The sequence below is a fragment of the Catharus ustulatus genome, chromosome 4 (assembly GCF_009819885.2).
Source record: "Catharus ustulatus isolate bCatUst1 chromosome 4, bCatUst1.pri.v2, whole genome shotgun sequence".
NCBI lineage: Eukaryota > Metazoa > Chordata > Aves > Passeriformes > Turdidae > Catharus > Catharus ustulatus.
In genome coordinates this window covers 23,828,443-23,843,550 of record NC_046224.1, presented here as the reverse complement: position 1 = coordinate 23,843,550, position 15,108 = coordinate 23,828,443, and the positions used below count along the sequence as shown (strand labels likewise).

Genomic DNA, 15,108 nt, shown 5'->3' with positions numbered 1-15,108 from the left:
TGACATGGAGGTTCTGTAAGAATTAACTCTTTCCCCAGTTTTATCACTTTTCCCTTTGGTCTTTTATTCAATCTTCTGACTGGTCTTTCAGTTCTCTAAAACCTAATTCTTCTTCTAATGAAATCCTGGTTAATATTTCTGCACAAGATTAGCCCAGTTCTCTGCCAGTCTCTTGCTGTATGTGGCTGGCCAAGCCAGCACTTTGTTACCAGATTCCTCCATCACCTTTTTGCCTGTTGGCCAGAACGTGCCGCTAAGGAGTTCAGCTGAATATTTCTTGTCCAACTTCTTTGGAAAGGGACACAAATCCATGTCTATAATATGTGGCCTATCTATCTTCATAAGAAAAACAATTAGTTTCAAAACACATAATCATGGGTAAATACTGGCTTTGAAATCTGAAAGCCTTCCTAAATTTGCTTTTTAGTTTCATCTATAGTATGGCAGCACACCTCTCCTGGAATCTCCATTTCTTTTCCAAAGCAACCTTTCCTTTCTGAGTAGTCATGCAGCCTTTGGAGGGGGTTTTGTACAGCTGAAGATCTCTTCCCAGGCAAGCATGACAGCCCCTTAAGCTGAGCAGAACATTTCTTCTCACTCCCTGTGCCTTTTGGCTAGTTGCTTCTTCAGGAGTGCTTTATGCAGCTTCCACACTGGGAGTCTAGAAAGTATTTCTATTAACTGAGACATTACTTTTACATTTGCCTTCTGGTAGTTATCTGCTGTCCTTGAGTTCTGTTCCCCATAATTCCCTAGATACGGCATCCTTTCCAAAAACTTGGAGTGATGATGCTTCCCAAATTCATCCATCCAAGCTCTTTTCAAACGTGTGCAGCATTACTGTGAACACCAACTTTCTCCTTACATGGAAGCACTTATGGCTCTAAGCTCATCCCTCTAAATTTCAGCCTAGGAAAGGGAACTGGCAGCTCTCAGAAGGATGTGAGGTACCAGCCCCCCCATCCTCAAATGCCCCCCTGTTTCCAGGAAACAAAACCATCACTGTGTGGTGCCCTTGCACACAGGGAAGATGCCTCTTAGCCTGAAACACACCAACTGGCCTTAATCTCACAAGATGGGGAAGTGTTGCCAATCTTCCACTTTTTCTTTGCTTTTAATTAACTGCGGTCCTTCAGGGACCTGGCCAGAATTTGCATAGTTATGACTTTAAAATCTCAGATCATTAAATACTTATTAGCAGCAGGGTAAACAGCAGAATGCTCAGAAAATCCTAGTTAGCTAATGTTCGATGCCAAATAGAAGTCTCTATAAAAATCATGGCAAGTTAAAGAAAATTGTAATAAATATAGCAATTAGGTGTTTCAAGTAGTGATCAGGAAAAGATGGAAACCAGCAAGTAGCAGGCTAAATAGCATCTTAACCGAAGGTAGAAATAGCAGCAGCACAGCCCTCCCCTCAAACATGCACTCGTTTTTTCCTCCTTAATGATACTAATTATTTCATTTGCTTTCTCCCAGTAAAACTATCCCTAGATGTGCAACATATTGAAATGAAAGCAGTCATCAAAACGAAATGAATCACACCAGAGAAGAATCAAAACAAGGAGGCAGCGCTACCCTGCCTGTGTAACATGTAGCTCTCAATTATTGCCTCTGAATTTTTGCCTTCCTGAAAGCTAATTCCCTTCCATGTGAATGTTAGGTTTCTTTTAAAAAATCAACACACAACCCCCCTGGAAAGGTAAAACCAGCAGGCTTATAGGACCAAAATGCAGACATTCTTTTTTGTTTTCCTTTTCCCTCCTCTAAACGGTGATATGCAGAGCTCAGAGCCTGTGTTCTGACTCTTGGTTTTTAAAATTGTGGCCCCATCAGTTGCATTCAGTCATCTGAGCTTGGCGAGTCCTTCTGGCTTTCTTATCACAGTGTGAAAACCTGCTTATGTCTTTTCGTATCATGTCTCTGAAACTATTAAGAAACTCTGACATTTTCTCTTAGTACACAGTTTGGAGAGAAATCTGAGTGTTCCAGGGTGTGAAATAATCACATTCCAGGCAGCAAGGGACCAGTCTCATAGGCTCTGGAAGCTTTCAGCGGCTTTTGCTTGCACAGCAATATAAAAAAAAAAAAGTAAAAAAAAAAAATTTTGTACTGGAGTGGGGAGAGTTGCAGGTTATTTTTTTAAGAATACAAAGCACAGCTCAGGAGCTGACTGTGTAATTAGTAATTGATCTATCGCTCCCTGAGGAAATGTCTTTTTACTAACAGAATTATAGACTCTTTATTATTATTATATTTTATAAATGGGGGAAAAGAGTGTAATTTTTGCATTTCTTGTTTTACTAACAAGGCTTTTTTTTTTGCTTCTATCTTTCAGTTTTTCTGTTAGCAGAGAGTTGTCTTTTTTGCAGCATAATGAGCTCTAAATTTAAAAGAGATAAGCAGGACTACTTAGCTTAGTACACTGTGGTTTGCAGAGCAATTTGGAGGCCTACTATGTTATTCCACTTCTTCTGTGGTAGATGTTGAAAGGATTTTGGATCATCCATTGGGGTGAATATTGAAGCCTGGCCCCAGAGGCACCAAACTGAGCAAAATGGGTACAAATGCACAGTTTGTTCTTCAGGTATCTGTATCTATATAGATATATTGATCCCTCCCAAGTGAGCTGATAGGAAATTCAGTGCTGGGATCTGCCTGGCAGCCCTATGCCTCCTGCACCACGATGTCCATAGAGCAAAAGATCAGGTCCAAATAATGAAAGAGTCTTTAACTTTTGCTGTAGCCTTCTGGACCTTTGGGGAAAATAAGGATGTGGCTCCAGCTGTAGAGCCAAACGGCGGGCATGGGGAAGAAAGCTTAAAAAAGCAGGTCCTGGCTGGGAGCTGGGCTGGCAAGTAGCCTGTCTGCATCAGCTGGTTTGTGTGCACCCTGTGGCTGCAGACTCCTAGTGGAAGCAGTAGCTCTCCTCTTCCCAGTGTCTGGTCAGCCTCATCAAAATCATCTGCCTCTGCTTCTAATATATCCAGATGGATTTTCAGGAGACTGGCTTCAACTTCCAGCTCTCTTTGTGTACAAGCTCAGGCAGGTCTGGTCATAGCAAGGCATACAGCAGGTATCTTGATTGTCACATGTGCCCCATGCTCTAGACCTTTATTTGTGTGCTCATTTTACTGCCTATCTATGCACTCTTCCTTCTGCCTCATTGCTGTTACTCCAGTGCTGGTGGTCCCCACTATCCAGGCAGTTGAGAACCCCCAGTAAGTGGATTTTACTGCCTGCCTTCCCTTTCCACAGCACAGACTCAGCTGATGGAGTCTCTGGGGTAGCTCTGTATTCCACGTTCCCTGCCCTTTGCTACACCTCTGGCCACAGAGGACCAGGGCTGTGTGCATCCGGTGATGTACATGCCTGGTTTTTTTCCCCACTTTCCTTCCCCCAGGATGGCTCAGCAATGTAGGAGGGGAAAGATGGGACTAATGGAATACATTGTCCAGTGCAAATACCAGCTTTTCTCCTTTTTTGTATTGTAGCCACAGTCTTTGAAGCCAGAGCAGAGGCAGTGAGACCTCCTCCTTATCTGTGTGTGTATGACTAAAGGAGAAGAATTCAGGGGTAAATTGGTCTCCCACCACCCCACAAACATCAGGTGGAAGATTAGAGCTGTGGGATGACTCATATATCAAGCACTAGATGTTTTGGTAAATGGAGAGATGTCAGCTTCAAATTTTGGATATCTGAAAATTTCAGTCAGGGAAAACTGACTGTCTTACATTTTTCCAGTGGGATCCTATGTTCTAAATCTTCAAAGTGGTAGAAATTCCAATTTGGAAAATTTGATTGCCAAATCAGGGAGCCAAGGACAGAAAGGCATATTCCTGTACACAGAAGACATTGATTAAATCCCATCTAGCCTTGGGATAGGTAGATACCAGCCTCTGAGACCTGACATAATTGAGAAGCTGAAGGAATTCAGAGCAGAGACCGATCAAAGTCTTCTGACCTGGTCATACCAGGTGCTCAAATATCCGGGATCAAATGGAAGTCCACAGGCAGAAAAAGCTTCACTTCCACAGAGGCCCATAGCAAGTCTGAAATTACAACTAGAAAGTCACAGCCATGAAGTTTTTGGCTTCAGTGCCAAAACTAAATTTATTTGACAAAAAAACATGAATTGATTAGACTGTAGTTAATTAGATTTCAATTGAAAACTTCTATCAGAGAAGGGGAATTAGGCAGCTTTTGAATTTGACAAAAACATATTGGCTTTGTGTCACAAGAAAAATACTGCCTCGGTATTTCTCATGAATGATTTCAAAATAGGTTTTAAATACCATTTCTTGCCTGCTAATTTTCAGCAAATAGAAGTTCAGAAGCCAAGATTAGGAAAGTTAATAACTATTTAATAAAGGTATAAGGAGATGTAAATATGAAGAGGTAAATGGTAATGTTTGAACTGTTTTAATAATGGATTTCATTGAATGTAACTGCAAGGTAACAGCTAGCCAGGCATTGCATAAGTATATTGAGTCACACGTGCAGCAGATAAAGTCTGAATTTTCTGGAGTCCTTACATGGCTTTTGTATTGTCACTATGTTTATTTTAGATAGCCTTAGCTTTATTCCTCCATGCTGCTGCTCAGCCTGCTCTCCAGTGCCTGGCACAGAGCCACGCTGGCCGTGCATTTCTGCTGTTGGACAGCGAGTGCTGCTCCTCCTGAGTGCCAGGGCACATCCAAGCCCACTCTCCAGATCACAGGTGCACAGGACTAAACAAGAGCCAAGCTGTAGCTGATGAAGCTATTCTGGTGCTGTTGAGCCTCAGGAGCATTGAAGGTTTCCATGCCCCCTTGTCCCTGTGTCTGCTCCAGTGGTGTGACACAGGACAGAGGTGCATGAGACCAGGCACATTCTGCACAGGGCCAGCATGCTAACAAATTGCTCACTTGTTCCCTGCAGTAGCTTGGTCTCATCTCTGTTTAACTCCAGGTCCTCTGTGTGTTCAGCTGAGAAGATTTACCTAAATGGAAAAATACAGAGGAAAGTCAAGGGGCAAATGGAAAAAGTAGGAATTAAGAAGAAAGATTAAAATGAGAGGTGGGAATGTTGCAGGCAGGCGTGTGTCAGAGAGATGTAAAGAGGCAGGGAGTAGGTGGGATGCCTTGAGAGTGGGGAGGGAGGCAGAGCTCAAGTGGAGAAGTGTTCCCTGCCAGGCATCCCCCTGCTTCTGCAGGCTGAACCCCATGCATGCAGCCAGTGCCCCTGTCCCATTTCCCACTCTGACAGTGTTCCCAACATACATCAGTCTTCAGCTGTGTGGTATGAGAACACACCAATCCTCTCTCCTTCCAGAAGGGTTTCACCTGGAAGGTTTCAAAAAAGAAAACCTCTAGCAAGGGAAGAGGAATTACTGTAAATATTCAATTATCTTGACAGCTTGGTGCTCAAATTCCATCACAGATGAGAAGTTTGTCTGATTTAGCATAGTTTAAGCTTCTGAACCTGTCCCTCCACTCACCCACTCACACAAGAGGCCACAAAATACTTTAGTGATGCCAGAAATGAGTTGCAGAAGAGATGCATTTCACCCTGTTCCCTCATGATAAACAGAAAGGACTTAAAACCAGCATAGTCTCTTTTTTTCCCCCTTTCCCTCCACTCCCACATCCTAGACTTTGTCTGAGTGCCCCTAGACCTTAAAGAACTTATGGTGTTTACTAACAAGACATGCTTTAAGCAGCCGAGAAAGAGAGGAGAACAAGATGAAGGGTAGCCAGGTCATGGGGACTACCCTTGCTCATGGCTCTGAGCTGCTACAAAGCAAGGACAAGGAGCTTGGAGTTCAATAGGTGGCAACCACTTTGTACTAGCTGTAACATTACCTCGGTTTACAAACATCCAGCAAACACAGGGTTCTGCAGGTTGCTGGTGTGATAAGGATCCAACCCCCCCCGCCTGAGAGTCCAGATAACCATGGTACAACTGACCCACCATGACAAGCTCTCTAGACACAGAAAATGTGAACCTCCTGACATGAACCTGCTGCCAGCTTTTGACTGATCACTTTTTGTGATGAGTCTTTTTGACTGTCCAGCTTTTGACATCTCCTAATGCCATATGTCACCTCTACGTATGGCAATAGGAGATGGGGTACAGCCCAAACCTAGAGCAGGTTAAGTGGCTGAAGAATGACAATAACAACAAAAAAGCTGGGCTAGCAATCCCTGAAATGCTGCAGATGCCCAGAGACTCCAGCAGAGTCATGTAGAGCTCCTATTTTATTAGAGAATGGAGGCAAATTTGGATTTATCAGTTTTCCCTGCACAGAAGATGGATGGGTTTTTGGTAATCAGTGGAGTTTCACTGCTCCTTGGTCATCTGCATTGTGTGGGCATGCTGCCATTGCACGAAGAGAAGAGTGAACATGAGCTGATGCTGAAGTGATCACTGGAAGTGAAAAGGTGAAAATGAGAGGCCCCAATGCAAAACTACACTAGGATTGCATTGAAGTTGTTTGGATACAATCTGTGTGACTACAATAGTCAAATCTCATCTGCAGGGATTTAGGCATCCTGGATTTCTCTGTTGTTACAGCCAAGACCAGGAGCCTCAGGAAGAGCTGTAGGCAGAAGGGGTCTGTTAATTGAGCTGAAGCCCAGGGGCCTCCTAGGGCTGAGTTCTTTTTTTGTTACAAGTTGCTCTCTAAAAGATTTAGCAGATGCCCTTTTCTAACCCATGCTTGGGAAGGGCCTGCTGTTTTCCCTTGGCAGTGTGATTGTCTGTTCAGCTTTTTTGTCTGGCTACTCTGGAACATGATGGCAGTAAATCTGTGACTCTGTGGCCACTGAGGGCTGCAGGAGGCTGGCTTGCTGCTGTCTGAACCACAGAGTTGAGTTAAGGCAGCATTTGTCTTGTGCTGAAAGGACCCACGGTCACTACTTGGATGATGGATAATTTTCTAGTGACACAGGGACTGTGCTACATAGGTGGCAAACTCATTCCAGCCAGGAGAAGGCAGTGATGTGCCCCTGGTTAAGGTTACTCCCATACTGCAGCCACAAGAGGACAAAACCCAAATGGTCAGAAAACATTTTAAAATTAATTTTGCATGGTTAAGACTAAGAAAAGATGTCACCTCCACCCACTGATTTCATGTCACTCCTAGCCCTGTGCTTTTCCCCTGTGATTTCTCTGAGGGCCATAGTATTATTTCAGATTTCTCGTTTGGCTCCTCGCAGTTCAGAAAAAAAATACTTTTTGAAATTAGATGTATTTTGGGCCAACAGCTTACTTGGCATTTGACTCTGTTTTGGGTTGTTCTGCTACTGCTCAAAAAAAGAGTTGTTGTTTTTTTTTTTTAAATTTTGTTTTTTGTCATCAGAGGCGAGCCAGTTCTCTTAGGAGATGAGTGTTTTTAGGCGAGGAAAGGAAGTTCAATGGGACTACCAAGCTTGAGGCTTTTGTGTTTCTGTGCATATTCATACCCCCACAACAGGCTGCAGCGTGGGGGCTCCTTCAGTCTCGAAGCTGCTTCTCTCTGTGAAGAGCTGTCAGCTCATGTCCTGGGAGCAACACGTGTGCTTTGCCTGGAACTGTAATTCCAAAGTTTCAGCTGGTCTGTATAATTCTGGAGCAACAACATGCTGATGAGACAATCTTGCTTTATTTGGAGCAGTGTTGATCAGTGCTTACTCAAGGCTCTTTCACTGTGTGCCTTTGCACCACACAGGGATGTCCTGTAGTCATGTCCACACATTTATATCTCTGTGTGTTCCTCCTCTTTTCATACCTGCTTCCCAATTTCATCTGACTGGATCCTAAGCCTCTGTCTGTCACTAATTCTTTCTGTAGGCTGGCTGAACATTTCTGCTTGGTTTGGGGTCGGGGATTTGTTTTTGGTAGGAATATTTTGATTATCTGCATGAAATCCCTTGTCTCTTCTTCTGCACTTGGTATATCTGGAACTGACAGCTCCAGGGAGGTAAATGAATGCCACTGCATTTCAGAGAAAGAATTATTTCATGCAATTACCCTAAAAGTGCATGAGAGAACAGACTGAAAGGAATGAGGGAAAGAAAGAGAGCATGAGAGAGGATAATCACAACACTTCGACAGGTTTACCCCATCATGTTTGAAAATCTATCACTCTGATAAGTCCCCTTTGTGAAAGGTGTAGACAGATAACCAGACATTAGCTCTTCAAGGTCCTCTTGAATGGAGGGTAATCAATAGAAGGATCAGTCCACTGCTCCATTTCACTTAATGCCTAGCCCTGATTAATTTTTACAGACTAGCTGTACCCCATTTGCCTCTCAGTGTCTCAATTTAGCTCTCTCATTTAATTCTCAGTGACTCCTGGTCAGGGGGATTTGGGTAAGCTTTAGGTTGACTTGTGGGTCTTTCTGTATAAATTGTAACATTTTTATTCTGAGAAAGGGTGTAGTAACAAAAGGCTGTCCCCTTCCTGGTTCTTGAATCTTGTTAAAAGGCCAAGGAAAAGGGAACTTTTTGTACTTTCATTATTCATGAAGAGATTCAGTATAAGCAGTTTCTGTCCTGACTCTGCTGCTGTTTCACCTGCCAATTTTGTCACCCTCTTGATCCCATGTGCAGATCAGAGTTACCCAAGGGGAGCCCATGTATTTCTGGAGGCCTCGTGCACCTCTGTTCATGAAAACATGAAAGATACTTTGAGGTCCTCAGGTGGAATTTGCTGGCCAGGATAAATTATGATTATAATAGTTTCCCACCATGCTTTCAAAGGGACAGGACATGTGCCATACTGGGTGAGGAGAGAACACTGGGCTAAAGATTGCTGGGCCAGGTCACTTTTTGTCACCTGCACCTGCTGCTCTTGCAGCAAAGCCAATGCATGAGTCACACCTATTTGCACTTTGAGGTTATTTACAGCACATGTTATTGGGTTAGGAAAGCTAAGGTCTAGCATATATCCTAAAATTAGGCTTTTCTCCTTTTGGTTGGTGTCGAAAAGGAGTGATTCACAGCCATGGGGGAAACCTTTTCACCTAGTCAAAGAAGTTAGTGCTTTAAGTAAGAGGGTTTATTTCTGTGTGAGATAAAGCAGGTTCAGCTGAAGCTGCCTTCCAAGACCATACCCTGCAGTGGAAGATGAGGGGAACACAGGGAGCACCCCACTGTGCTGCAGGTAACTCCCAACAAAACTGGCCACACAGCTCCTGTCCTGCTGGCCTCGTGTGCAGTGGCCGCCCCACATGTGCCCTGGCCACAAGTGCCAGGATGAAGCTCAGGCTTCATCCCCATGACTTCCAGAAACTCTTCAATGAAGAAATTATAAACCTGTGGCTCAAGCCAAAATGCTGGATTCTTTTAAACTTAATTTTTCTCTCTTTTTTCTCTCTCTCTCCTCCTCCCTTTCCCCTTCTGCAGGATGGTGGAGTACTCCCTGGATCTCCAAAACATTAACTTATCTGCAATCCGTACTGTCCGTGTCCTGAGACCCCTGAAAGCCATCAACCGTGTGCCCAGTAAGTTGTGCCTCCCTGTCCCACCTCCCAGCTTGGCTTGTGGGGAGGACATCATCAATAAGGCTGCCTGTGGGGGTGTTTAGGGACCAAATGCAGGGTTCAGGGACAAAATGAATAGAGGCTTCTGTAGGATGTGTGCAGGCTCTTCCTCATCACAGGGCCAAGAGGTGTTGTTGGATGGGCAGGAAAACAACAGTCTCCCAGAATATCTGCCCTGGTCATCCTTTGTGCGTGGCCATGCTGATGGAACTTCAGGAACCGAAGGTGAACAATATGCAGTAAATGGAAGTGTTTTTTCTTTCTCTTTCTGAAAGACATCACAGGTTTTATGATGTCTGCAGCCTCAAAAAGGCCTGTGTGTGAGGTCTGGAGAAGAATGAGTTTCGGGAAGCGGCGAGAATTAGTTTGCTCAGACTTTCACAAGACTTTTCAGATCCTCTCCTGTGAAAAACTTTTATGCCATTATATGTTAGGGGCATGTAGCACCAACTCATTTTTCTTTTCTCCTCCCCTTGTGCTTTGTATTCTCTCTTTTGTGCCAGCTATCCCCTATTTGAGCTGCTCTGTGTGTGTGAGCCAGACCTGGGGCTGCCAGGGCTGTGCCTGAGCCTGGCTGTGTCAGCCCTGGGAGACTTCAGGCATTTCCTCTGCAAGTTTTTCAGTCTTACAGAATGACAGCAAGGCTCGTTGTGTTCTCCATGATCTCCCTGATCAGGCTGTCTGCAGTGGCTAAGACCTTGCCAGAGCTCTCCTAATCCTTCTCTCAAATTCAGATGCTCCTTTTTCTTTTCTAGACCTGAGAAGGTTTGCACAGTTGACCTCCTAATCGGCATCATATATTTTCCCTTGTGCCAAAGTAATTCTCATTATGTCTTGTGTATGCTGTGGAGATGGATTTCAGAGATTCTGACTTTATGCAAAGCTCTTCTATAAAAGGATCTTGTCCCTCTTCCTAGATGTACTTTTGTCTTTGAGCAACAGCCCTGAACAGAATGTTCTGAAAGGTATGAAAGAGAAACTGAGGCACAGTCCTGTGTGCCCAGTATGGCAAGAAGGGACCAGGCAAAACAGTCACTGGTTGGGGCACTGAGAGAACAGCCAGGAGTGTAACAGGTCCATCATGGGACGACAAAGATGAGGTTCAAGAGAAGCTTTTGGCTATTCACTGTCAGCAAAACAAGTCTGTCTCCATCTGCCTGTTCCTACTCGAGAGGAGAGGGCTGGGGGCCAGCCCTGATCCTGGGGTTGATGCCTTGAGAGGCTCCCAGGAACAGAGGCTAGATGGTGTTAAAGGAATAAGGTAGGTATTGATTAAAAGGCCTTCAAATGACACACCTTGGGCAGTACAAGAGCCTGGCTGTGGCTCCACCAAGATGGGTGATGGATCACACATTTTCACACTTTTATAAGTTTTGGTCCAGTTACATATTGGGGTAATTGTCCAATTACAGCTTCAGGTTTTAAAGTCCCATCCTTCCAGATTGCTGTCTTCAATTTGCTGTTTGCACTTTTTGGGCCTGAAGCTGGCATGGTGTCCCTGGTTCTCAGGCTGGAAAATGATTGTTTTGTCTCACTATCCTGTGAAGAGAACTTGCTAATGCTTTATATGAAGTTCAGAGTTATATACCAATGCAGTACAGAATATGGAAAATACGAAAACTAAAACTTAAGGCATCAGGGTAGGACCTTTCTGTGAAGAGGTGTCCTGGAGGCTGTGCATGGCAGGTTCACCCCTTCCGGGAAGCTATGGGCAGCTATGTGAGAGCAGTACCATCTTCATGTGAGAGCAGTACCATCCTCATGTGTGTGCCTCCTTTCCTCCCTGCTTCAGCAGGCATGCTATGGATTTGTGCTCAAAGACTGCTTTGGGAGACTGGTCCGTGTTATCAGGGTAGACTTAACCTCACAGGCAAATGAAAACATCTGGAATGGGATCTAACTAACTCTTACAGGTGTCTGCCATTTTAATTGCTGGAAAAAGGTGGTCAGGAGGAGAGCTTGCCTGGCAGAAACTTAAGGCTTTCTATTCCTATTTATCTCCTGAAACAGCCAGAGCTGCCCCAGGGAGGAACAGAGTGAGCCACATCAAAACTGACCCACCAGGGACCTGCTCCATCCATGCAGAGGCACCAGGAATGCTTTCCATCATCGTTCCTGACCTTTGCAGAGCAGATGCCATTGAATTTCTCCTGGCTATCCCTGCCCTGACACTGCCTGCTTGCTCTTTTCATCAGTATAGAACTATACCTGTATGAAATTGATGCTGTTTTAATTTCCACTCTGTGGTTAAACCTTTTATGTATTTTTCTTGCTACATAAATCTTTGGTTATATGCAGAGAATTTTTTGGAAGAAAGACATCCTCCCATTAATTAAAACAAAAAAAAACAAACAAAAGAAAAGAAACTGGATTCCCTGGGAGAATTGACTTGAGGGTTGAAAACTAGCAAAGAGGCTGTAAACAAAGGCTTGTGATAAATGGGAATGAGCTGCATTAGAAGGTGCCTAGTGGGCTACAATAAACATAATTAATGGGACCTTTGGCCACAAATCCTTTTTTAATGTCCATTTAAAGTTCTTCATTACTAATCTGAAGCAAGAGGAAAGTCTATTAGTGAGAGGTACTGATGATACCAAGCTGGAGGTGTTGTAGGTGCTGCCATAGAAAATGGGAAATGGGACAACAGGAGGTAGAGGGAGTTTGAGGTCATGGCTGTGAGTGTGAGATGTCTGTGGAGAGGCAAGGAAGGGGAGTGGCTAATCCCACAATTCAAAAGGCTGTGATGGGACAGGGGGGCCCAGTGTTCACCTTGGACATTTCAAAGGCTTCCACATGGACACCCAGGTAGGGACTGATTTTCACAGTGGACTGAAAAACAACAGTTTATTGTCAGGAGAATGGACAATATAATCAGGAACCTGACTGATTAGAACATGAGTGGAAGAGTGCTCAAGTGGTCTGTCAGGTAGGTTATTTACCACCCAAAGAACTCTGCTAATCTACCAGTGTTTGAAAAGTCCCCACACTTAGGTGAGAGATTTCTGGAGAAGTTTGAGAGAAATTTTGTACTACATGAAGCGGGGAAAAAAAGGTCATAACAGAAAAATAGGAGAGGAAATTGAGAAGGAATTTCTAAGGAAACAGTAGCAACATGGCAGAGAAAAAAGTTAAATGAACTTATTTAACTTATTTTATATTCTTGTCAAGTGGGCAAGGCTGAAATTTAAATGCCCAAATTCCCAAATTGGATGTGTCTAAATTCTGCTTACGTGTGCTCATTCATAACATGCTACTGAAAGCCCCTCCTCACAGTGAACTCCTGAGGCTTTGAAATGAAATCCCACAGTGCTGTACTCGTTATCTATGGCATAAAGGATGCATGTAAGGGTGTAAAGTCTTTCTGAACCATGACTGAAGAAGAAAGGGACAACCAGTGTAATCAAAAGGTGGTAAATGTCCATTAAGAATGACATTTTGTACCCAGTTTGTAGTCAGGCTGTAAAACTCACTGCCACAGGAAGTGGCGCTGTGCAAGTAAAGGAAGTAAAATGGGATTTTCCAAGGGCTGCCCCATCACTGGAAGTGTTCAAGGTCAGTTTAAATGGGGCTTTGGGGAACTGGACTGGTGGAAGGTGTTCTTGTACATGGCAGGGAAGTTGAAAGTAGATGATCTTCCATGTCCCTTCCAAACCAAGTCATTCTATGAGAACTCACATGGAGACACTTCTACATTTCAAACCTCCTTTGGGGTTAGAGCTGATCTTTAGCTACCAGTTATCAATAATTGATTGCATTTCTTGCAGTTCTCAGCAGGATGTGCTATTGCCCATTTCAGGTTTCCTGTCTGAAGCAGTCTGGGATTCTGCCCTGCCTGATCATTCCTCCATTCTCATGCCATCTGTGGAGTGTGCTAACAAAAAATATGAAGCACCATGGTCTTGTAATATGTACCACACCTTCATTAACATTCCGTCTTATCTCTTGCGTTCCTGACTACAATTCCAAGAGCTCTACCTTTTGGGGTCGTGTTTGAAAATGCAGGAAATGAAAATCAGACATTGGTCTGGGCCTATTGCCGTGTGATTCAACTCCATGGCAATGAGTTCGTGTGACAAGCCCAGCAAGTCACTGAAAATGTGTAAAGAGTAAATAATACCCTCCAGGTCTCGGTCAGAGGTAGTTGCTTTCTGCTCTGGGCATGTCTGTGTCCTGGTCTTGAGGTGAAATTCCACATCCATTTTTTGTTATTCTTTTGTGATTGTGTGGCAGGTTGCTGGGTGAAATATTGCTCTTTGTGCTTGGCTCTTTTTTGTTGCCTCTTCTCAAGGCAAGGCACAAGGTTTGGGGGGAAGGATGGAGGCTGGTTTTGTTTTATTTTTGCCAGCTTTTGAGCAGTGAATCTGTGATCATTTCTGATAATTTGAATTTCTTGCTCTTCTTTTATTAAGTTTTTTTTACATTGAAGAAGGAAATGTTTCTTCATTTTACTATTTCTTGTCGCATTGCCCTTATGCAAAGAAGAACCCTTGCACTGTTTGATGTCTTCCAGTTCCTACTTACAATTTAGTAGCTGATTCATCATTTGGAAGCAGATTTCTTCAGCTGAGTACACTGCATAGAAGTGAAGGAATCTGTTGCAAAGCAACTTTACAGAGTAGAAAGTGCATATATGTGCTAATACTCTGTCTGTAAGTACAGTAATATTTATGTGGAGTTATAGGTATTAGAAAAATAACATTATATTCTTATTACTTGCTGTGCAGGAAATAAAATTTCAGATTTGTGGGAAGTTCTGCTTTTTCTAAATGTGTTTTTTTCAGTCAGAACAAATATAATCTTTTCCCATCCATTTTAGTACGGCTTTATGCTGCCTAATTTTAGATGGTTTTTTTCATTTAATGTTTTTCCTATACTGACTGCTGACAAAAAGTCTAAAAATCAGAAATCCTTAGTCATGCTATTCTAGTAGAAGAATGCTTTCCTCTCTTCTTGTCCTCCTTTTCTTTTTGCTAAATGTTTTAATAACTATTGCATTGTTTTTATTTCAATCAAATGGCATTTTTTCCCTAGTACAAGTGCTGTGTATAAAAATCATGGTCTAGTTCCATTTTTCTTTATTAATGATTGTAATTATAGTAGCTCCATGGGTCCCAATAGACTGGAGTTTTCTCCTTGTTTCTACAGATCTCAAAGATATAAACCATGGCTTGTTATTTTTAGTCTGTCTTATGCTTATGAGGTTAGTGGGACTCAGTGAGTGTCACCAGCAGACTCAGGAATACAACTGACATCTCCTAACTCTTATCTCTGCACTTATCTCACCAGACCAAAACACCAATATAAAAATAATCTGGACCATCTGAGTGCTGAAATGAGAAAAGCAGATGTGTAACCTGTGTGTGCCTGCTTTAAAGCTGCATTCCACAGCAAGGTACCTGTGCTTGGCACTGTAACAGTGCCTAAAACAGAGGAAGCTGGCTACGAACCCCGCACTTGGCATGGGGGGAGAGTGATGACATTTACTTCTCTAAATGTGTTTTTGAAGAACTAATTTCACTGATGAGCGTGTGTGAAATGAGCTTCTGACTGAGATATATTAGGCTGTAAAACAGTCTCATTTACAGCTAGATCAGACAAAAAAC

General features: G+C 43.3%; 1 protein-coding gene across 3 annotated transcripts in view; it reads left to right on the top strand.

Annotated features, from left to right (window-relative positions):
• The window catches only part of CACNA1I (calcium voltage-gated channel subunit alpha1 I), a 164,814-nt gene that overhangs the window by 87,048 nt on the left and 62,658 nt on the right, over window positions 1-15,108 (top strand). For all 3 annotated transcript variants that reach the window (XM_033057833.1, XM_033057832.1, XM_033057834.1), the window contains one exon: window positions 9,369-9,466. In XM_033057833.1, the coding sequence (XP_032913724.1) occupies window positions 9,369-9,466 (98 nt within the window). The remainder of the gene's footprint in view (window positions 1-9,368; window positions 9,467-15,108) is intronic.